Source organism: Capricornis sumatraensis, chromosome 5, assembly GCF_032405125.1.
Source record: "Capricornis sumatraensis isolate serow.1 chromosome 5, serow.2, whole genome shotgun sequence".
In the NCBI taxonomy this organism is placed as follows: Eukaryota; Metazoa; Chordata; class Mammalia; order Artiodactyla; family Bovidae; genus Capricornis; species Capricornis sumatraensis.
This window is the reverse complement of record NC_091073.1, coordinates 75,531,618-75,555,757: the sequence shown is the minus strand read 5'-3', so window position 1 is coordinate 75,555,757 and position 24,140 is coordinate 75,531,618. Positions and strand designations below refer to the sequence as shown.

At 45.5% G+C, this 24,140-nt stretch overlaps 1 protein-coding gene across 1 annotated transcript; it reads right to left on the bottom strand.

Moving 5' to 3' along the window:
• Nucleotides 1-16,207: 16,207 nt before the first annotated feature.
• CYCS (cytochrome c, somatic) lies at nt 16,208-21,777 on the bottom strand. Its single transcript, XM_068972350.1, has 3 exons — nt 21,663-21,777; nt 19,758-19,934; nt 16,208-19,647 (listed from the first exon to the last, which is right to left on the bottom strand). The coding sequence occupies exons 2-3, from the start codon at nt 19,924-19,926 to the stop codon at nt 19,499-19,501; spliced, it is 318 nt and encodes a 105-aa protein (XP_068828451.1). The 5' UTR covers nt 19,927-19,934; nt 21,663-21,777; the 3' UTR covers nt 16,208-19,498.
• Nucleotides 21,778-24,140: the final 2,363 nt, after the last annotated feature.

Here is a 24,140-nt window from a genome sequence, read left to right as displayed (position 1 = left end):
CCATAGTAGGTTGATTCCAGGATTGCAAAACTGTGGATACGGAAGAACTGTGACTAAGAGAGCAAACTAGAAGTGACACGCAGATTTTGAGAAGCTTGGAGGGCCAGCACCCCTAACTGCTACTTTGTTCAAAGGTCAACTGTAGTTTTCTTTTTAGAGACCACAAGGTATGTTAGAGCCTCCAAGCTTCATTGGGTGTTCTCAGTCACTAACTAGCTCTTAGGTATAGTATTCTTATATTATGAGACTCTAAAAATCTCTTGTGTTTCATTGTATTTTAACTGCTGTCAAGGTGATGGCCTATCCAGAACTGTCCACACTTTAACCAGGGGCCCACAGGTGCTTATAATGATTAGGTGGGATTGAGGTTAGAAATTGTTTGTGGAAAAAGACATACAGATGGCCAAGAGTCACAGGAAAAGATGGATGAATGCATGAGTGAGAAAATCAAACAAGCAGTGAAGCTGAGTGAGAGTAAAGAAATCATGAGATAGATGGCGGAGAAGAGTCATGACTACTGTGATCACAATACCCATCACAGAAATGAGGACTTGGTATCTTCACATTGTTTCTTCCTCTGCGTGCCCTGTGTGTATTTGTATATCGGAGTAATTTTCTTCTTTCATCTCCTTTCCCCCTCTGTTACATATTGGATGTGTTCATGATGACACATTATTCACATTAGTCCACAGGTTACAGAATAACCAGAGAGGATTTTCACTTTCTAGAGAAGGAATAGGGTCCATCCAGAGTTTTTTGACACCTCTGGAGAAGTCAGTGTATTTGAGTTGTGCATTGTGGTAGACAAGAGCTTTTCAAAGGGGAGGAGTTGTTAAGGTTGGAAAAAGGAAATATGTTTTTTAACCCACATCTGAATATTCCCTCTCTGTTTGGGTATCCGTCTTCATCAGAGGCTAGAATGTCCTCAGCATTGCTTGCAGCAGGGGCACAGGCTTGTGACCCAAGCTCTATCGTTTAGATGCTTTTGTGCCAGAATTCGGCACAAGGACCAGTGACAGCAGCGGGAGGAATCACCTTAATTAAATGTGATCAGGCTGGTACTAGATGAAGTAGCAAGTCTAGTTTCTAGAATCAGTAGTGATAACTGCCCAAGGAGTACATGCAGCACACTTTACACTGCCCAGGCTCAGGAATGACTTCGGGGTGGTGTCCTCATGGAACCAGGTCTGTAGAATAATTTTTGACCATTTTGCATGACCCTGGTCAACTCCCAGCCTGATTCTCAGAGACTTTGTAAGCTATTTTGCACCCCTTAATAGATGTATTTTCTGCTTAAAAAAAGACAGAAAGAAAGAAAAGAAACTTGTTTGTGGCATCAGACCCTGAGAGTTACAGGTCAGGAAGTAGAGCTGTATGACAAACAGTAAGGGCTTTGGAGTCAGAGATCTGTTTCTGAATCTTAGTTCTATTGCTCACTGATGAGGAATTCAATGTCCCTCAACTTCTTTCCTAATAAACACACTGTAGTCAACAATCACCACTCTCCCCTCCAGCTGCCCATCCCCCGCCCTCCCTTGCAAAAGATTGTTGTGTTAATTAAATGAGACCAGGCATAGAACACCACTGAGCGACTGAACTGAACTGAGGCATAGAAAATGCGTTTTTCATGAGCTTCAGAGCTATAAAAAGCTACCATTATTGTTTTTTTTAATAAGGATCTTTTGACCCTGCTTATCAAAGTTGACAGAAAATAACTCATTTAGAATTCAGAGGAGAGAATACAACCTACAAGAGTGCTTTCCAGGCTTGTATTTGGGGGATAAATTGAAAAACAGAACACAATCTACCTGGGAATGTAAAAATGAGCCTTCTTTCACGACTGACTTGGAGCTGGCATAACACTTACTCCAGAATGATCAAAAAGGAGAAAGGAGCTAGCCACAAAATAGAATCATAGAATTTAGAAAGCAGGCAATCCTGACTTTCAGAAAAACTAAGAAAGCCCAAGTATTATTCACTCTGACCTGGGATGCAGAATGAGTCTAGTTTGAGGGTTGGGACATAAACAGGACCAAGATGCTGTTTAGCTTGTGAGGAAAGAAAGAAAGTCATCCCTCTAGTATTAAAGCAGAGCTCAGATACCAGGCAGGGCTTCCCAGGTAGCATTAGTGGTAAAAAACCTGCCTGCCCAGGCAGGAGACATAAGAGATGTGTATTCAATCCCTGGGTCGGGAAGATCCCTTGGAGGAGTAAATGGCTATCCACTCTGGTATTTTCTCTGCCTGTAGAATCCCAGAGGAGCCTGGTGGATTACAGTCCATAGGGTCACAAAGAGTCAGACATGACTGAAGCGACTTAGCATGCATGCAGATACCAAGCAATTGCTTTGCTTGCAGGTCCAGGGTAAAAAAGGTGAGGGGAGCAGTCCAGGAGCCCTGATATCCACCTGTGTCTTGTGTGGGGGCCTAAGATGAAGTTGCCTGCAACTCCTCTTGGAAGATAATGTAGAAGAAATTAGAAGTTGATAAGACAAAATCTTGGAGAAGAGAGAACTGCAGGGAGAGGTGACCAGCTCTGTTAGCTGCACAGAGCTAACCGTGTGCAAAAGCCTAAGAACCAAAAGGGCTTGGAGGACCTCTGCTCAAAGGCAGAGAAAAGTCTCAGGGAGGAATAAATGAAAAGTAGAAGCTTGAAAGGTGAAGGTCTCAGTTAGGAGGAAGGGGTAAAATCTGTGCCCAACACCCAGCCCTTAAGGCATCTACCAAGTTTTCAAGTTGAACAAGGCAGGAGTCTAGGAAAGCTAAGCAGGAAGACTCTGAAGAACAGACTCAAGTTTGCATCTGTCTTGCACTGTTGAGGAGACAAGGGTAGAAGTCAAGATTCACCTTGGGATGAGTCCAGTCAACTCCCCAGGCACTGCTGAGAGATATGATTTTACATATGTTAGGTCTGAAGGGCCTGTATTGGTTTCCCATTGTCATTGCCACAAAGTGTATTGTCTTGCAGTTCTGGGCCATCAAAAGTCTGAAATGGGTCTCAGTGGGCTAAAATCAAGGTGTTGGAAGGGCTAGTCCCTTCTAGAGATTCAAAAGGAGAGTCCTGTCCTTGTCTCTTCTATCTTCCAGAGGCTACCGGCAGTCTTGGTTGCGCCCACATCACTCCAATCTCTGCTTCTACTGCCACATTGCCTCCTTTGATGCATTAAGTCTACCTGAACAATCCAGGATAAACTCTCCATTTCAACATCCTTAACTTCATCATATTTTAAAACTCGCTTTTGTCGTAGGTATGAGGGATCGGCTCATGGACATGTTAGGCAGTTAGAACAGGGAAAAGGGGTCCAAAATGGTGGTGGCCAAAAGACAAGGAAGGGAAAAGCCCATGAAAATAGAACAGAAGAAGGTCAAAGGAAGGTCCGAGGACTAGAGTGAGGACTTCAGCAGAACAGCACTTCTGACTAAGCCCAAGTTGCATAGGGCAGGCCCAGGGGGAAGAAAAAACATAAAAAGAGGAGCCAAAGGGCCTCCCTCTCTCTCCCCCCACCACCCCGCGCGCTGGGGCATTCTTCTCTTCGTGTCTTTGGATCCTTCTCTTCGTGTCTTTGGATTGACGCGCCCTCACACCTTGAAGATGGATTTTCCTGCTATCTTCTAAATAAAATAGAGCTGTAACACTGATTTGTCTAAGAGCTATAACATGGTCCATTCAAGACCTGAGAGCTATAACAAAGTCTGTCCAAGATCCAAGAGCTGTGACACGCCGAGGGGGCTTTAATGTCCGTCACTCCAAATCTTTGTTGTGACGAGACAGAAACCGAGGAGCACACGCTCGCCTGACGTCTATGGTGCTGTGACTCGGGTTTAACCTGGCTGAAACAACCTCCGCGCGGAAGAGGCCAAGCACAGCGGGACCCCAACTCAGCAAAGCTCCCATGGTAGAAGCGGAACGCGAAGAAAACCCAGCGCAGGGGAAGGCCCATCATGCTGGAAACCGGGACAGTGAAAAATGAACTGAGCAGAAAGCTCACGCGGCTCAGTCTCAGATTCCAGACCTCTGGTTAAGGTAGGAGGTCCTTGCTCCTATGGCTGGAGGGACATGCCTAACAAAATCTTAATTCCTTTACAATCTCTCATTTCTTGTTTCCTTGAACCCCACCCCCCACCCTCCGTGAACAGGTGGGCGGCAGTGGATGCAGTTGAGGGACTCTGGAGAGGCTACTCTTTGGTATGTCCCAAAGGAACTATCTGGAGAAGGCAATGGCACCCCACTCCAGTACTCTTGCCTGGAAAATCCCATGGACAGAGGAACCTGGTAGGCTGCAGTCCATGGGGTCACTTAGAGTCGGATACGACTGAGTGATTTCACTTTCATGCATTGGAGAAGGAAACGGCAACCCACTCCAGTGTTCTTGCCTGGAGAATCCCAGGGATGGGGGAGCCTGCTGGGCTGCCATCTGTGGGGTCACACAGAATCGGACACACCTGAAGTGACTTAGCAGAAGCAGCAAAGGCACTATCTGCTGGGCCCCAGTAGCTGTTATCCAAACTGGTGGGGGTTCTTCTGTCCTTACGCTTCTTCTGTCCTTAGCACAGGTTAGAAATTTAGCAGGTTTTCCAGCAGGCTATGAAGGGGGTGCCTTGGCACGTTTTTCCCACTGCTTTTTCCTCCTGTCCTTCAGCTCTATCCCGGGCCTCCAGCCTGGCCAAAAAGTAAGAGGTGGATTTGTTAAGATTCAGAGAGAAGCCATGCTTCAGGGTGTGGGCCATTGCCGAGGGCAAGGGCTGAGGCCATGGAATTAGGCTAGGTTTTGCAAGTGGGGTTAATTCATATGCTAATGAGTGGGAGGATCATCCCAGCCATCGGGGTACCACCCACTCCTCCCTCTTTTGACAGTGCTCTAGAGCTGCTGGTACCTCTGGGTGTGTCTGTTAGCTTAGAGATTGGGGATTAAGGTTTACTTGAATTTGACTTGTCATCTTGGACCCAATTAATTTTAATTGGTTTACTTTATGCCCTTGTGCTATGTCATTTTTTCAAAGGTTGTGCTCTGCTCCATTCCCTCCTGTTTCACGCTCCTTTCCTCAGCCCCATCTGGGCCCACAATGTTGCCTCTACAATATTTTGGAGAGACAACCAGAAAATAGCTGGCCTTGGGAGGAAAATACTATATAATATCCGACCCCCTAATCCTATCCAGCACTGGTCACACTGGAGATCTTGGGGATGCCCAAACTCCAATCCGGGGGTCCCAGGAGGTCAACCTGCCTAGGGATCTAGTCCTCGAAAGGTTGTCACGCCTCAACCTGCTCAGGGATCCGCCAGTCCCAGGGGTCCCAGGAGGTTGTCACACCTCGACCTGCCCAGGGACCCAATTCTCGGGAGGCCCATCACGCTTCAGCCTGCCTGGGGATCTGCACCCTGACCCGGGGATGCCTGGCTCTCAGGTTGCAACAGTTCTGGGTAGGATAAGCTTCAGAAAGACTCACCCCTAAAGAAGTCCACCCATGGAAACAGAAGGAAGCCTATTTCTTGTGGGACTGTGCCCAGTCTCAACAATAACTCAGGAGCCCAATGAGAACCCCATTGCCTTTCTGGAAAGGCTGAAAGAGACCCTCCAAAAGTTTACCAATCTGGACTTAGACTCTTACGAGGGACAGGCGATTTTAAAGGACAAATTCCTGTCCCAATGTGCATCAGATATCAGAATTAAGTTACAACAGCTACAGCAGCAGGACTCTGCTCCTCTTTAGATGAGATGATCCAGACAGCCACCAATTCCTTTTATAACAGAACAGGAGAAGGAGGCCAAGGCCCAGGAGAGGGAGAGAAGAAAAGAGACAAGCCATGTCTAGATGCTGGCCGCCCTCCAGAGAAGCCCTATGGCAAACCCCCAAGTCCTTGAAGGACAAGGCACGAGGCAAATGCCTAATCTGTAGACAAGGCGGGGCATTGGGCCAAAGAGTGTCCAAACTGTGACAAGTCTCCTAGTCTCTTGCCGCAAATGCCATCAACTGGGACACTGGGCGGCACTCTGCCTTTGGGACCCAAGAGTCTCAAGGTCAAGTGCTAAGCCTTCCCTGATGATGGTTCAAGAGGACTGAAGATGGTTCAAGAGGCCCACTCCGGCCAGTCTACCTGTCACAGATAACCATCACGGGGCTGGAGCCAAGGGTGCAACTGGATGTGGCAGGTAGGTCCGAGAATTTCTTGGTTGACACATGGGCTACCTACTCTGTCTTGATCTCCTACTCTGGAGCCTTCTCTTCCCAATCCTGTACCATTTTGGGTGCTACAGGAAAAGCAACTACTAAAAGATTCACCCGAGCACTTCTTTGTTGCTGGGATGGACAAATATTTTCCCACCAGTTTCTGGTGGTCCCTGAGTGTCCGACTCCCTTATCGGGAAGAGATATACTCACTAAATTGGGGACCACCCTTGTGATGGGAAGTTTTTCAGCCCCTGGAGCTCTACAGCTCCTGGTTACTACTGAAGAACCCATTATACCTTCTCCAATAGAGAGGGACCAAAAATTATGGGAAGACAAAATTAACCCCTGGGACCTGGGAATTCCTGGACAAGCCCACCAAGCTGAACTGGTCATCATTGTCCTCTGAGATCCCACTCGGTTTCCTAACCGGAAACAATATCCCCTCAAAAGAGAGGCTCAGGAGGGACTACAGCCTTTAATAAATAAATTCCTTGTTTGTTGGCTATTGGTCCCCACCAATTCGCCATGTAACACCCCAATCCTCTCAGTAAAGAAAAAGGATGGAACCTGGCAATGGTTCAAGATCTCCAGATCATAAAGGAAGCGGTGGTCCCCCTCCATCGCACAGTACCCAATCCCTAAGTAATCTTGGGAGAAATCTCACCCAGTGCCATGTGGTTTATAGTCTTGGATCTCAAAGATCCATTTTTTTTGCATACCAGTGGCTAAAGAATCCCAATATCTTTTTGCCTTTGAGTGGGAGGCCCCAGGAGAAAAACACCAACAGATGACTTGGACAGTATTACCTCAGGGGTTCAGAGATAGCCCCCACCTGTTTGGACAGGCCCTTAGCCAGGATCTCCTAGATCTGGACCTGGGACCTAATGGGAAAATATTACAATATGTAGATGACCTACTAATCTGCTCTCCAGATGAGGAAAATGCCCAACAACATGCAATTCAGGTTCTAAAATTTTTGGCATAAAGGGGATATAAATTCTCCCGTGCTAAGGCACAAATGGTTGAGACAAAAGTCATTTAACCTGGGAGTTCAGATTACATACGAGTCTAGGAGGCTGTCCTCTGATCGGTACAAGGAATCCTCCAGTTGCCCTCCCCCATGACTCGAAAACAATTGAGAGCTTTCCTGGGGCTAACTGGGTATTGTAGAATCTGGATACCCAGCTATGGTCTAATTGCCCAGCCCTTATATGAAAGCTTAAAGGGACGAGATGATTCAATCCCACTGATGTGGGGAACTCCTCAAAAGAAGGCAGAGGCTACACTAAAACAGGCTTTAACTCAGCCACTTGCCTTGGGTTGCCAGACCCAGAAAAAGCATTCCAACTTTATGTCCATGAAAGAGAGGGAATAGCCTTGGGTGTGTTAACTCAAAAGTTGGGATCTGAGCCCCAGCCTGTATCTTACTTATCCAAGAGTAAGATCCAACCACTCAAGGCTGGCCCCCCCCACCTTCGAAATCTTGCAGCTATTGCAATCATGATAGAAGATGCTTTAAAACTCTCCTTTGGAGGCAAACTAACTATTTTTACCAGCTGCCAAGAAAAACAACTCCTAAATGGGAGAGGCCATTTATGGATGTCGATCAAAGAATCCTCAGATATCAAGTAATGCTGATGGAAAATCCAGGCCTCACTATATCCCCCTTTGAGGTTCTTAACCCAGCCAACCTTCCTGCCTACCCCTGAGGACACTGTCCACTTTCATTGTTGTCTAGAAACCTTGGACCACTGGACAAAACCCCCGAGAAGCATTGTCAGAAGATCCTCTGACCAATCCTGAGGAAATCTGGTACACTGATGGAAGCAGCTTTGTCTTAGATGGGAGAAGAACTGGGTATGCAGTAGTCTCCAATTTTGAGACCATAGAGGCTAAGCCTCTGCCACCAGGTACTTCAGCCCAATTAGCTGAGCTCATAGCCCGGACTCGAGCTTTAGAGCTGGGAAAAGGAAGAAGAATAGCCATTTACACTGACTCCAAGCATGCCTTTCTGGTGCTACATGCACATGCTGCTGTTTGGAAAGAAAGGGCCCACTTGACCACCCGAGGGCCCCCAATCAAATATGGTGATCAAATTCTTCGACTCTTGGAGGCAGTCCATCTGCCCACCGAGGTTTCAGTCTCCCACTGTAAAGGACACCAAAAAGGGAGCACAGAAGTGGCACGAGGGAACCAAGCAGCTAGCTGATCAGGCAGCTAGGAGAGCGCATTACAGAACCATGCATGACCTAATAGGGATTGCCACCTTAGTTCCACAAACTAATTTGCCAGAAACTCCTTCATATACTGAAGGTGAGACTCTTAAAGCTAAGAGTGAGGGCTTTCAAGAAGATCATATGGAGTGGTTCCAAAAGGAGGGACTCCTTTTTCTGCCTGGGAACCTCCAATGGAAGTTGGTTAACTCCTTACATGCCACCACTCATTTAGAGGAAAAGGCCCTCCAAAGATTACTAGAAAGGTCCTTTGGAGGAACAGGCCTCCAAACAACTGTAAGGCAAGTGGTCTCCTCTTGTCCCACTTGCCAGTTAAACAACCCCCAGGGAGCTCGAAGACCCCAGCTGGCCCAGCCTGTCCAATGACGTGGGACCTACCCAGGAGAGGACTGGCAGATGGACTTCACCCAGATGCCAGTTTCTCAAGGGTAAAAATACCTATTAGTCATGATAGATACATTCACAGGATGGATTGAAGGCTTTCCCACCAGGACTGAGAAGGCTGAGGAGGTGGTAAAAAACTGCTTCATGAAATCATTCCAAGATTTGGTCTGCCCAGGTCATTACAAAGTGACAATGGGACATCATTTACTTTTAAGGTCACGACTGAGCAACTGAACTGAACTGAACTGAAGGGGTCTCTAAAGCATTGGGCATTACTTATTATCTCCATTGTGCCTGGAGGCCTCAGTCTTTGAGAAAAGTAGAAAGAGCCAATCAACTTTTAAAATCAGTGATAAAAAAGATAACCCAGGAGACCTCCCTGGGATGGAAGGAGGCTTTACTGACAGCTCTCCTCCGCACCCGCATTGCCCCTAAGGAACAGGTTGGTCTTGGTCCTTATGAGATGCTATATGGGAGACCTTCTGTTTATGTCAATGACCTCTTCCTAGATCCAGAGGCTCAGACCCTCCAGTCTTATGCCATGGCCATTGGGCAATTCCAACAGGATATACGCTTGTGGGGTGTCAACCAGGACCCAAAAGATTCTAAGGAGTCACCACTATATGCTCCAGGGACTCAGGTCCTAATTAAAGTCTGGAAAGATGGGTCCCCAAAAGCTCAACTCCAGCCCACATGGAAGGGCCCCTACCCTGTAATACTTTCTACCCCCCCCAGCAGTCAAGGTACCAGGACATGACTCCTGGATTCACTGCTCATGAGTCAAGCTGTGGAAGAAAACAGGACACTCAATACACCTGTGAGTCCCTGGGAGATCTCAACTACCTATTCAGGACTACCAACGAGTGCCATTCTAATGAATACTCCCAAAATCTGGTTTCTGGGGATAAGATTTCTCTGGATAGCTCTAAAGAGCCAGCAGCTTGGCAGAGATTGTACTCCAAAACAGGCAAGAGATAGATACTCTGATCCCTGAACAAGAAGGGACTTGAGCCATCCTGGCGATGTGAATTTGGAGTTGGCTAAAGCGCCTACTAGTCCTTGTTATGCCATTTTGGGCTGCTTATGATTGCTCCATGTATTATCAATTGTCTAACCTGTTTTGTCTCTGACCAGGTCAACAATTATAACATGCAGCGCCAGTTCAACAAAGATATTACAGCCGACCACAGAAGATATCACTCACCCTTAGATGGACACCGCTATAAGGACTCTGAGGCTTGAGACTAGCAAGAGGGGGAGGCCAAATACCGCTCGCTGCCCCAGTTCAGCAGAAAGTAGCCAGAAAGACCTCGCGCCCCTATTCCCGAAGAATCGGGCCTCCCGTCTCTTGAGGGGGGAATGTTAGGTAGTTAGAATAGGGAAAAGGAGTCCAAGATGGCGGTGGCTAAGAGAAAAGGAAGGGAAAAGCCCACGAAAATAGAACAGAGGAAGGTCAAAGGAAGGTCTGAGGACCGCAGTGAGGACTTCAGGTAGAACAGCACTCCTGACTAAGCCCAATTTGCATAGGGCAGGCCCAGGGGGAAGAAAAAACAAAAAGAGGAGCCAAAGGGCCCCACCTCCCCTCCCCTCCCCCCGCTGCCCCACACTGGGGCGCTCTTCTCTTCGTGTCCTCGCGTGCCCTCACATCTCGAAGATGGATTTTCCTGCTATCCTCTAAGTAAAATAGAGCTGTAACACTGATTTGTCTAAGAGCTATAACACGGTCTGTCTGATACCCGAGAGCTGTGACACGCCGAGGGGGCTTTAATGTCCGTCACTCCAAACCTTTGTTGTGACGAGACAAAAACCGAGGCGCACACACTCGCCTGACAGACACATTTGGAGGAGGCCCTTATTCACGATGTGTGTGGGCAGGGGGACAGAACCCAGATAAAGATGTCTAAAAAGCAGTTGAGTGTGTGACTTTTGAGCTCAAGAGGTATTTGGACTATAGTTATAGTTGTGAAGTCACTGGCATAATTGTGTCCCTATAGTAATGGTTAAAGGATTTCCCTGGTGGCTCAGACGGTAAAGCGTCTGTCTACAATGTGGGAGACCTGGGTTCCATCCCTGGGTCGGGAAGATCCCCTGGAGAAGGAAATGGCAATCCACTCCAGTACTATTGCCTGGAAAATCCCATGGACAGAAAGAGCCTACCAGGCTCCTACAGTCCATGGGGTCGCAAAGGGTCGGACACGACTGAGCCACTTCACTTATAGTAATGGTTGCTCTAATTGTTTTCCAGGAACATGGAGCTGGTCTTACCCAAATTAAACCAGTCAAGACCATGGATTGAGTGACTGTTCAATAGATGACCTTTTGACATCAGAGGGCCAAAAACGTCACCCTCAGATCATGTTGCTGCTGCTGCTGCTGCTGCTGCTAAGTCGCTTCAGTCGTGTCCGACTCTGTGCGACCCCATAGACGGGAGCCACTAGGTTCCTCCGTCCCTGGGATTCTCCAGGCAAGAATACTGGAGTGGGTTGCCATTTCCTTCTCCAATGCATGACAGTGAAAAGTGAAAGTGAAGTCGCTTAGTCGTGTCCGACTCCTAGCGACCCCAAGGACTGCAGCCTACCAGGCTCCTCCGTCCATGGGATTTTCCAGGCAAGAGTACTGGAGTGGGGTGCCATTGCCTTCTCTGCAGATCATGTTAATGACACCATTTTCTGAACATACATCTCATGAAGCAGCATGTAACTCAGATACATCTGTGCAGAACCCCAATTACTTTACCTTTTAACTTCAGTCCTCTTTCCCCACACCTCAGACCACCCTGCTTCCTTATCCCACAAGTATCTTGAGCCTCTCACCTTCATGAAAGTGGACTTAAGACTTGTTCTCTTGTCTCTGTGCTTGGCTGCCTTGTGTATAAACCCTTTCTCTGCTGCATACCTTGGCGTCTCAGGGTTTGGCTTGTTGTGAGTTAGGCAAACGAACCTGGTATGGTAATATAAGGGATGGATGTATCAGCTAGGATTAGAATCAGCTGCATGTAACAAAACCTGAAACAACAGTGGCTTAAATAAGAAGTTTATTAAATTGTTCAAGAAGTCTGAATTAGTGTGACAGCTTCACCAGTACTTTAGTCCTTCCACCTGTCTTTCTGCTCTGCCATCCTCAGGCGCATGGCTCCATCCTCAATGATGCAAGCCTGAGATGGCTGCCAGCAGTTTTGCAATCCCATCCAAGTTCCAGGCAGGAAGAAGGGACCAAAGGGGAAGTTCTAGCTGAGTCAGCTCTTCCCAGAAGTCCCACTCAACTCACTTTTACTTGATCCACTGACCACACCTAGGCAAGTGGGACAGTGTACCCTTTTATAGGTCCATTACCACTCTAAAAAATAAGGTTCTGTTACTAACAGTGAAGAGGAAAATGTGTATCAAGTAGGCAAACAGTAGTTTCTTCCAGAGTGGACAAAAAGAAACCTACAAATGAAGTTAAGAAAGAATGGTCAGTGTAATAGGAGAGGAACCAAAAGTAGGGAGCCTGTGGCTGTGGCCTGACTCAGTTTCATTACTGGTAATTGGTCTGCTCATATTTTTTATCCATATTTCCTCTTGACTCAGTCTTGGAAATTTGTGTGTTTCTAGCAGTTTATCCATTTCTTCTCCATTGTCCATTTTGTTGGTGTATAGTTCACAGTAATCTCTTAACGATCCTTTGTATTTCTGTGCTGTCAGTTGAAAGAGGCTTCATCTTCCATTCTTGATGTTATTTGGGCCCTCGCTTTTACTTGATGAGTCTGGCTACAGGTTTATCGAGTTTGCTTATCTTTTCAAAGGACCAACTCTTAGTTTCATTTCTTTCTTTTTAAAAAATTTTTTGACTGCGCTGGGTCCTGGTTGTTGCATGTGGGCTTTCTCTAGTTGCAGCCAGCCAGGCTACTTTTTGTTGCAGTGCTTGGGCTTCTTATTGCAGGGACTTCTCTCATTGTGGCACACAGGCTTAATTGCTCTGTGGCATGTGGAATCTTCTTGGACCAGGTAATCAAACCTGTGTCCCCTGCATTGGCACGTGGATTCTTATCCACTGTACCACCAGGGAGGTCCTCTTTTCTTTCTTTTAGTCTCTATTTCATTATTTCTGCTCTGATCTTAGTATTCTTTCCTTCTACTAACTTTGTGTGTGCTTAGTCATGTCTCTTTGCAACTGTTTGGACTGTAGCCCGCGAGGCTCTTCTGTCCATGGGGTTTTTCAGGCAAGAATATTGCAGTGGGTTGCCATTCCTTCTCCAGGGGATCTTCCTGACCCAGGGATCGAAACTTTGTCTCCTGTGTCTCCTGCATTGCAGGCGGATTTTTTACCTGATGAGCTATGTGAGAAGCCCAATTTTGGGTCTTGTTTGTTTTCCTTTCTCTAGTACCTTTTGGTGTAAATTTAGGTTATTTGTAAGCATTGATTCTTTAACTATTTTTCCTTCCTTAATATTATTATATGCATACCGAAAAATTTAGTCTCTTAACCTAGTCTGATTTAGAAAGTTAAAAATCTATCTCATAGATCCCTTCTCAGTCTCTAACCTGTGTACATAGCACACAGTGTTTGACTAGCATGGTGATATTAAAAAAATTATTTATGTACTTTATTCATTTATTTTTGGCTACATTGGGTCTTTTTTGCTGCACATGGGCTTTTCTTTAGTTGTGCTGGTGGGGGTTACTCTCAAGTTGCTGGCTTAGTGCAGTGGTTTCTCTTGTTGCAGAGCCGGGCTCTAGGGTGCACAGGCTTCAGCAGTTATGTTATGTGGGCTCACTGTTTGCCGAGCACAGGCTCAGCAGTTGTGATGCGTGGGCCCAGCTGCCCATGGCATGTGGGATCCTCATGGACCAGGGATCGAACCTGTGTCCTCTGCATTGGCAGGTGGACTCTCAACTACCGGATCACCAGGGAAGTCCATATTTTCTTATATCACACATGCCCCATCCAAGAATTGTATGAGGTGCTGGTTTCCAGAACCTACATTCTCTAGCCATGTAAGTACTGAATATTGCTCAAGACAAGTTAGCAACCATTGTGAGGCAAGAACCTTGCAGATGGACCCTGCTGTCACCTGGATTAAGTCTCCAGATAAGTCTTTCTGGAACAGGGAACAGTGGTGGGCTGGGGCCAGCCTCCTACACACTTCCTACTCTAACTGCCTCTAATGCATGCTATGTCCATACTGATTTGTCTCCTTTTTTGTTGAGATTACCCTCACAGGTTCAGGAGAAGTTGGCGAGGGCTGGCACAATCCTTGTATTAAAAACTATGTTTTTGTTAGGTTACTGTAAAAGTTAGACATACTTAGACAATGAATGTATGAAAATTAGGTGCCCATTTAACCTTCTGACCAAATGTCTCAGACCCCCCTCAAAATAGCTCCCAAGGTAAATAGCTCTCCATTTACTTTGGGGGTTGTACTTCACTGATTCTTGGTCCTGGCCACTAATAGAGAATGAGACATCACCTAATGAGTGAGTTATTGGAATTCTGGACCTGAATCACAGATATAAATCACTAATTCCCAGTACTTCTCTCCCACTAAATCACTTCAGTTAAAAAGGTCATCCCAATGTGTCCTATCCCTTCCATGCAATCTGCCCAACTGCTAATTTGACAAATTGCCCTATCCAGCCAGTTCAAAATTAGTTAACTTTAAGGGTTTACTGAATGCATGGCAACACACCAATGTTCTCTTGTTTATTCCTCACAACAACTCTAAGGATTAATATAATTAATGTCAGTTCACAGTTGAGGAAATTAAAGGCACAGAAGAGTTAATGTGTCTTAAGATTCTGTTAGGAAGCATTATCAGAGAAATCAGAACTCTTGGGCTGTCTTCTTCCACCATTCATCAATAAAAGTAAGAAATTCTTGTCTTACTGACAAAATGGTATGCCCCAATTTATACCATAGGCAGGTGACTTTAAAGAAAATTAATTTTCCCTGTCATCCCCAAACTGGAAAGACTTGTTATCTCTTGGTCCAGATTTATGACCCCTGTCCAGTTCAGGTAGGGATAGCCACAATTTCATTAAACTTACAAACTGAGTAAGAAAAGCCATAATTTCCAGAACTTGGGCAATCTTTTTTCTGTTGGAGTGTGGCTCCCAATGCAAAGTTCCTGCACCTCAATGAGAATCAGTGTTTCTTTTACTTTCTAAGGGACAGGACAAAGGGGCTGGGAATGGGTGTTAGATTGACCATGCTGGAGCATCTATAGTATCTGGAATTATATTTTGATGTAATTGAACATTCCAAATCATAGCTGAATTAAGAACAACATTGTTGAAGACAGGGATGGGGGGTGACCAAAACCTTCCTTGTATTCAAGAAGTAAATTCCTATCTGAAATAGGAGGCAAGGTCATCTGCTGTGACAGCAGGCAGCTGGGTGAGATAAGAAGCCTGAGGACCTTCTAAATTAACAAGATGCAGAGAGAACAGATATAGGGTTTCTGATGGTTTAGTTGAATCAGATATAAGTTTACAGGTGTATCGATCCACAGAACTGTGTGATTTTCTCAACCAGTACTCAGATGCATGTGGAAACTTGGGACAGTGTGGAAGAACAAGCAGACTCCACTTGTTGAGGACTGCAGAAGCACGGAGCCAGAGAAAGCTGTCTTTAATAACAAAAGGAAGTGTGGGAGTTCCATAAAGAGGCTGATAGAGATGACTATACGGCATTTTCGAAGGCATCATGAGAAGGCAGTGTCAGTACATGTGATACTACCAAGGTAATGTACCCGGGTCTCTGACCTTTGGAAGTAACAACCTGTTTACTTAGCTATAACATAGGGACAATTCTCCCGATGAGTTAGTGAGGATGAATACACCTTAACTATAAAGCAATTTGGTGATAGTTGTATGAGCATTTAGGCAATGTCACGCTGACGTGGGTTACTAACAGATGGTTACAGCTTTATGAGCATGAAGATTTTAGGATGCCTAAATATTTTGTTCCATGAATATGTGAAATTTGAATGAGGGAGGTAAAAAAAGTAAGAGCAGTCAAGGGTTATCAAATTCCTAGAGTTGTCAGGACCACTTGAGAACAGAAAGCTAGGAACGACAATTAGGTAATTACTAACCTTGGAAGCAGTAATTTTCCAACAGGTGACTTTGAGGGAATTTGATGAAGATATAGTTTTTCAATGCTTACCAGTTAAAGAGTTTTCACAGATGCCACTCAGTGAATGATTATAGCAAGGCTTATGAAGTAGAGATTATTCCTATTCTCCAGATGGCAAAAGAATGCAGTTATGCAAAGCTCTAAACCAGAGGCCAAGAACTTTCCTGTGAAGCACGTTAGTATTTTGGGCTTTGTGGGCCATTCGGTCTCTCTTGCAACTACTCAACTCTGATGTTGCAGCACAAAAGCAGCCCTAGATAAGACAAGTGAATATAGTGGCCATGTGCCAATAGTTTTATTTACAAAAAGCTTTGGGACTGCTTACTAACCCCCACTCTGAACACAATTTTTCCATTCCCAAAACCCACCATTCTTCATTACAACACAAATAAAATTAACTAGTCCAGTGGTTGTTCTTCAGAGGATGCTGTTCAAGCTACACACACATATTTAATGGCATCAATGTGGAACACAGGCACAACTCTGAGTAAAGAAAAAGAAAACTGGAAGCAGCTCATTAATATTTCTGGTAAAATGGAGTTAGACTAAGGCCAAACTATGGTCAGAGTAGCTTGGTTGTGGTTTCAGCTGTCACTCATCTAGATTTTTTTTTTTTCCAGTATAGACAATATTTACTGGCAGATGTTGAGTACAAGAAAAATGGTAACAAATCCAGAGGGGCTAGAAAAGAAGACAGGGCATTCTCCCCTCCCCTAATTAGGAGGACTTTGTAATCAGGTCAGTAGGGCAAGAGCATGTGATTTTGGCCACTCTGGGCCCAGCACTCCTCAAAGCTCCCAGGCAGGACAACTCCTTTCAACATGTGGAAAGAAAGCAACACTCTGGAAACGGTATTGGCTGTGTCCCAGTCCAGATACTTGCCCCTACCCACATTATACCTCAAAAACCTTCACAGCTCAGTGTAGGGGTGTTAAAAGAACTGGGCCAAGCCTACCCCCTCCAAACACAGGTATCTGCCATATGCCTCAGTTCCCTTCCTCTCAGTGACCTGCAAGGTTGGACTACTAGGTCCTGCAAGGGGCCCAGCTCAACCAAGTGAGTAGTTTCCATAGTTCCCTGAGCCTAGTTAATCTCACCTCTCATCTGTTCAGTTTTAATCAAAGAATCTCTGAGATCTCTTCCAGTTCCAATACTGAAAGAGGGGGGAAAGGAAGGGATGGGAGCAGGTGGGGGTAACTGTGGGGAGAACTGGGGACTAGAGGAATGTAGGTGTGGGGATAAGAAATAGAGAGTGAGGTGCAGGTGTGGTTTGGGAAGGGTCTAGGGTGACCTTCTGCTTCTCTGGTGGCTCAGACAGTAGAGAATCTGCCTGTAATAGCCAACTTAACCAAAGCTTGAGCAAGTCAATCTCTTGCTGTTTTGAAAAACTGTCAGTGATATATCACTTACCACACATTGGCCTCATTATGTATGTGTTATAACAAGACTACTAGTCAAGTTTCTAAAATCCTGGACATGTTTACCTTTTGAGAAATAGAATGTACCTGTTTAGCTTTCTGAATGAACCAAGAAAGCCTGGGGTTATGACCAGGTTATTCCAAATAACTCAATCTCCAAATAAGATAACCTAGTGGAAATCTAACATTTTGTATTATACTTCTGAGTATGTGAACACCATGACAATGGTCTGGGGAACAAAAAGAAATGCAGCCAAAGAAGATCAGTGTGTATTTCTGCACTGAAAAGTGTTAGTTGCTCAGTCATGTCTGACTCCTTGAGACCCATGGACCGCCAGGCTCCTCTGTTCATGGAATTCTTCAGGCAAAAATACGGCAATGGGCTACTATTTCCTTCTCCAGGGGATCTTCCTGACCCAGGGATTGAATCCGGGTCTCCTGTGTTGCAGGCAGATGCTTTACCGTCTGAGCCACCAGGGAAGCCCTGAATTAACTATAGGAACTTATAACTAGAGGCCCTTATTGAATATAACTGGCCTAGAACACAACAATTCTCTGCCAACACCGGCCTTAGTTGACTTAGGAAGCATAGAAATCAGTCAATTTCCTGGTCTCCATGTGTTCCCACACTGGTGCAGAACTCTCTTAGAAGCTAACTGCTACACTGACCTGGATACCACCTGAATTATAGCAGGCTTCTGCTTCCCAAATTGTTTTTGCCCATGTTTTCAGACTATCTTCTTTGCTTTTTCACATTTCTCCAAAGACTGAAAATAAGATTCACAAGTTACACAGTGCTCTATCAGGCCTTACAGACCTAAATAAACATCCCCATCACTTTTGACAAGGCCTTCTCCCAGTTCCCTTACTGTCACAGAAATGGCTCTCACCACTGGTACAGACTTACTTCTCCCACTGAGAATTTCTCTCAGTATTCATTATGGCTTAGTTCAAGTTCACCACTCCATAAAATTTCTAGCGACTACACTAAACATGTATGGCACAAACTGTGTATGAACAATTTAGCAAATAAACTATAACCATACACTGTACGTACCCTAACACTATGATCAGAAAGTCTTCTTTCTGCATTTGGCATACATGTTGCAGTGCTCATTCTGGCCAGAGAAACTGAGTGGATGACTGAGGTGGTGTGCTAGGGCAGGCTGTCCTAGAAGACCAAGTAAACACAATCTACTACTATGGCTAGTAACAGTGCTGCCTGTTTGGGCCACTGTATTTTTCAACCATTTTGGTATGCCATTAAATCAAGTTAAAAAAATCATGATCTGTGACTTTGTCTTTTAATTCTTAAGCCTTATATCAGACAGTTTACAAATTTGAGCTAATGATATAGCCTCTCTAATCCTGCTGAGTTGGCAAAAGCACGATTACCAATCACCATATACAAGTAGTTCTACAGTTGTGTTTCTGAATTCCTGTTTAGGACAACCCTGAATTATAACTTAGTCTGACTTTGTGAAGAATTAACAAGCAAAGTTTGTTAACATATCTTGTCACAGGGAATTTAAAAAGCATCTGATCTTAAAGATCATCTACAAAATGTGAGGTGCTAAATACTCTTTATTTGATGCTATACATAAACCACACTAAAATGCCTTTCATTAAGGAGAAGGCTAAATTTTAGATAGAGAATTTTAATTAAATTGGCATAGTTTATAAAACCAAACAGATAAAGTGGACTTTGTCAGTGTATTTTCAATCCTTGCCTTAACAGGCTAATGAACACAACTTGAAACACGTGTGTGTGAATCCTCCTCTGTTTTATGAGACAGTGAAGGGACCTTTTCAGTATTTAAATATATTAATATAACCAGTTATAGAAATCTAAATATAAAACCAATCTCTTATAGGTTTTGAGAAGGAATGCACCATCTCCCTAAAAAGTTTCATATTCCTTATTCAAGTCCAATCATCTCTTTAGAATGGGAAAAGTGACAGTACTTGTTGAACCAGAATTACTATCAAAATTAAAAAAGCTGACCATATTTGTTTAGCCACAGACCAATCTTATTTAAATCAGGACTGTCCAACAGAATTATTCCATCAGCCATTCATGATCTGAATTCTAGTGTATGAGATCAATTTAAATATGGTACACATAAAAAGTCATGAGACACTTCTGTTTCATAATAAATAAGGCAGTGGCCGACTATTACTCATTGGTAGCTTTTTTGAGATAAGCTATCAAGTCCTCCCTCTCTCCCTTCTTCTTAATGCCAGCAAAGATCATCTTGGTTCCAGGGATGTACTTCTTGGGATTCTCCAAGTACTCCATCAGTGTCTCCTCTCCCCAGGTGATACCTAAACAAGGAAGGAAATATTGTTGAGCATGTCATACTCCTGAAACAGTGTTTACCATAGGTTACATTCATACAGTTTGTGCTTGGGGTAGTTAACAATTCCCCCCTTACCTTTGTTTTTGTTGGCATCTGTGTAAGAGAATCCAGCAGCCTGACCTGTCTTTCGTCCAAACAGACCATGGAGGTTTGGCCCAGTCTTGTGCTTCCCTCCCTTTTCCACAGTATGGCACTGGGCACACTTCTGAACAAAAATCTTCTTGCCCTTTTCAACATCACCCATTTTAAAATCTAAAAATGAAAGATTCAGATTGGTAATATTTTCTCCAAGTAAAAGGACAGTAGATTCCAATCATCAACCCCAGTCTCTGACACCAAACTTAAATAACAGGTTGAATTTTGTTTTACTTAGTTCACTTGCAACAGATTCTTTAATATCAAAAACACTATCTGTAAGAACTTCCTTAAAAAAACACCTCTGTGAATATCTCTGCATGCTCAGTCACTAAGTGTGTCTGATTCTTCATGACCCCATTGACTGTAGCCCACCAGGCTCCTCTAGCCATGGGGTTTTTCCAGGCAAGAATACCAGAGTGGGCCTTTTCCTCCTCCAGGGGAGCTTTCTGACTCAGGGATTGAACCCACGTCTCCGGTGTCTCCTGCACTGGCAGGCGGATTCTTTACCACTGAACCACCTGGGAAGCCCCTCTGTGTGTATAAATGCCAACTAAAACTTGGCACTTGCCATCAGCCTATACAAGGATTAAGGCACAAGCAGCTGCAGTCACTGACCCTCAACACATTCTGAAAGGATTTCAGGGTGGAGCAGGAATGAGGCACTCCGGGCTCTGAGTAAACTGGCAAAACGGGCCTTCAGGTAGATCTTTTCAGGTTAAGATTTTATGAGCCCAATTCTTCCATCTCCTTATTTCTAGAAAAGCACTAAAATCCTTAACGATGGTACCTGTTCCTGCTGACTAGCAGCAAACCTCTGGTAAAAGTGGGTTAGACTGCATAGTACTCCCATTCATGAAAATCATATACAATACTGACATCCCCCCCTACCTCTTCAGAGCAGTTTCTCATCTTCTAGGACATACTCATCGTTTTGCCCCAAAGAAAACTTAACTCACTACTCTCATGTTGTGCATTTTTTTTTCCAGTTGACATAAGTGATGAAAGGTTAGAGGTCAGGAAAGCAAAGTGGGAATCTAGTTCAAAGCCATTTCAAAAGATGAGACCAAGGTCACGCAAAGTCACAAATCCAATTAAGTTGAACTGCGATATTAGATCCAAGCGACCAAAATTCCAACTTTTAAGGCCTCATTATTCGTTCATACAATTTAAAACCACTTGCTCTCTGAAGAGAAGACAAAATACACTTTTACAAAAAGAGAAATCTTTCTTGATTCAGTCCGTTCAGGTCACTCTAAATTGCTTTGCTGTGGGTAGGAGGTCAGCAGCCGGCTTTGCGGTCACCCAGGGACCCCCCTCCTCCAGCTCTGGGATCCCCGGAAGTGACCACGAGGTCATCCATCCAGGCTTGTTTCAAGGAGACCGTGATGAAACCTACCCCCTCGGACGTTCCTCAGCAGGTTAAGGAGGGAAGCGACAGGTGGCCAAGAAATGACTTATTGGAGAAGCAATCGTTTCTGCTCCTTTGGAAGGAGGACGTGAAGCGCTGCGCTCCATCCCCGCACTCCCGCCCTACCTCGGAGGAAGTCTTGTCTACCATTGCCCCAGCTCAGCAGTCCCTATAACTGAGAACCGGCGTCTTGGTAAGAATCGGGACCAAGCCGCCTCCGAGTTTTCAGAACCTTGACAGACCCTACTACCTAGTTGGGGTCTCAAGCCGTAGCCCACCCGGTTCTGGCCCGGCGCAGTCTAGCTGGTCGCCACTCCCTGCCAGCTCCCTGGCCCCCGCGCGCGGGCCTCAGTCCACCCACGCGGCCCCCATGCAGGCGAACGCATTCGTGGCTCAGTGTCCCGCCTGCTGCGGCCTCCGCGCCCCGCGCTCACCGTTCTTTTTCTGTGCGCGACCGAGAAGTTCCCGCTCACAAGCCGAACGTCCCGCTTTCTATGCCCAAGGACACGCCGGTACGTGCCTAAGTACCGGTGTTGGTGCAACCAAACTGGCTCCGCTCTCCGGCCCCCTGACGTGCGTCCCGGCGACCGGATACGCAGTGACGAAGCCGCGCCTCATTGGCTCGGGTCTCCAGGGCTGAGTCCAGACTCTAGGCCCGCGCATGCCGACTAGCGTGCTTGGGGGGTACCGCGTTGAGTGCCCTTCCTCTCCCGGCCTTTCCTTCCTGGCAATTACGACAGGCCGTGAAGAGGTACGACACCGAGATTGTGCCGGAAGGGGCTGTCAGAAGTCCTGGCCTTGGTGTGCTTGCGTGTGCTGGGGAGAGTGGAGCGGAGTCGAGCGGTGAATCGATAGCGTTATCTTCTTGTAAGGTAACCAGTCTCGTGCTGGTTGACGTAATGCTCTTTGAGCAGTATGTTTTGTCTGCTCGGAGGGAAACGATCGACTTGGACAGAGCAGAGGTCTCTTGGCTGTCATCCCTTCAGCTGGAGACTTTTACCCAGACTCGGTCGTATTTCCGCCGCTGGCGCCAGCTGCACCCAACAGAAATAGCCCGCAACCAGGAAGAGTTGGACACGAGCTCCTGACCTTGTTCTTGTTTCGCCTACCCGCTGTAATTTTAAGTTATCTTCTTCCATTGATGGAGCAGCTGCTGCAGTTGAGGCAGAGACAGGATTATAGTTCTGGCCCCTCACCTGCTGGCTTTTTTACCACGTGCTTTTCTACACGTGCTTCTCGCGTTTGTGTGCGAAAAGAGCAAGGGGTGTGTGCGACCAGCATCCAGAAACATTTTTACATGGCTAGCGAATCTTTAACTCTATAGAGGATTTCTTATTCCATCTAACCTAGGTGAAGCTGATGTGGTTGGAGTCGTTAGAAATGCAAGGGACTTCTGGCGGTCCAGAAGTTAAGACTCCGCGCTTCCAACGCCGGGAATGCGGTTGGATCCCTGTGGGGAGGACTAAAATCCTACATGCCTGCGCAGCAAAGCCAAAACCAACCAAACAAAAAAAAAACCCAAGTTTGATCACTACAGCTTCCAGTAATCATACTTTTCCTCCACCACAAGCTCTCATTCAAGACATGCGCAGTTTTGTCACTGGGAAATTTCTCGACTCCTGTCCTTCAAATTCAGCCCCCAAGTTTGAATTTTTCCTCCTTACCCATATTCTGTCAGACTGTGCTGTATTCATTCAGTCAAGTATTTATTGAATACATACAATTTGCCAGGCACTGTCTAGGACGGTGGAGTAAATCAGTGAGGACTTTTTCTCTGGCGGAGCTAATGTTCTAGCATCCTTTCTCCTCCCTCCAATTAAGCAATAGATTGTTGTTTAGTTGCTCAGGTGCGTGGGACTCTTTTGGGACCACATGGACTGTAGCCTGCCAGGCATCTCTGTCCTTGGGATTTCTCAGGCAAGAATACTGGAGTGGGTTGCCATTTCCTCCTCCAGGATCTTGAAGATTCTCTACCACTGAGCTATCTGGGAAGCCCCAAGGAATAGATAGTAGTAGGTTAACCTACTGAGCCTGAAGTTGCTCAGACGGTAAAGCGTCTGCCTGCAATGCGGGAGACCCGGGTTCGATCCCTGGGTTGGGAAGATCCCCTGGAGAAGGAAATGGCAATCCACTCTAGCACTCTTGCCTGGAAAATCCCATGGACGGAGGAGCCTGATAGGCTACAGTCCATGGGGTTGCAAAGAGTCGGACACGACTGAGTGGCTTCACTTCATTTCAGGTTAACCTAGATTATTACCTCAGATCCCTGTTAAACCACTGGTCCTATAATTTCTCCATATCATCTATCTCCTTATACGAATAGATTGCTTTCTGTGTCCTGATTTCCCATTTTCCTGTCTCTAATCTCACACAGTGCTGCCACAGAAGTGTGCGTAAAACAGAGAAGTCACAGCACTTGAATGTTCAAGACCTTTTGTGGCTTTTGGAGTGGACCAAGATAGTGTTTTAACTGTAATACTGAAGTAGGCTCATTTGACTAGCTATCCAAGTTTTTGAAAAACCGAGCTCAGTTAACACCTTGCAAATTCAGTCCATACGTTTGAAGCCAAGTCCTAATGTTGCAACCCATATCTCTTCAAGGAATACTTGGGCCTTAAATAGGTATTTGCCCTAATTCAAATCTTCTGTGTTTGTGGTATTAGAAGTTACTAGTCTTTGTTCAGCTGACTGATGGGGAGTATCGACAATGTGCTGGTACTGCAGGCCATGCAGAATTAGCAATACATCAAGTGGCCTAGTGAATTGATTGACATTTCAAATTTATTTCTATGAGGGGGAGAATAGAAAATCAGAAATCCTTAACACCTTTCCCTAAGGAAATTGGGGATAAAGACTCTTGTTATTGAAAGTAGTAGGAAAATGAGACAGCAAACAAGAGCAAAAATGAACAC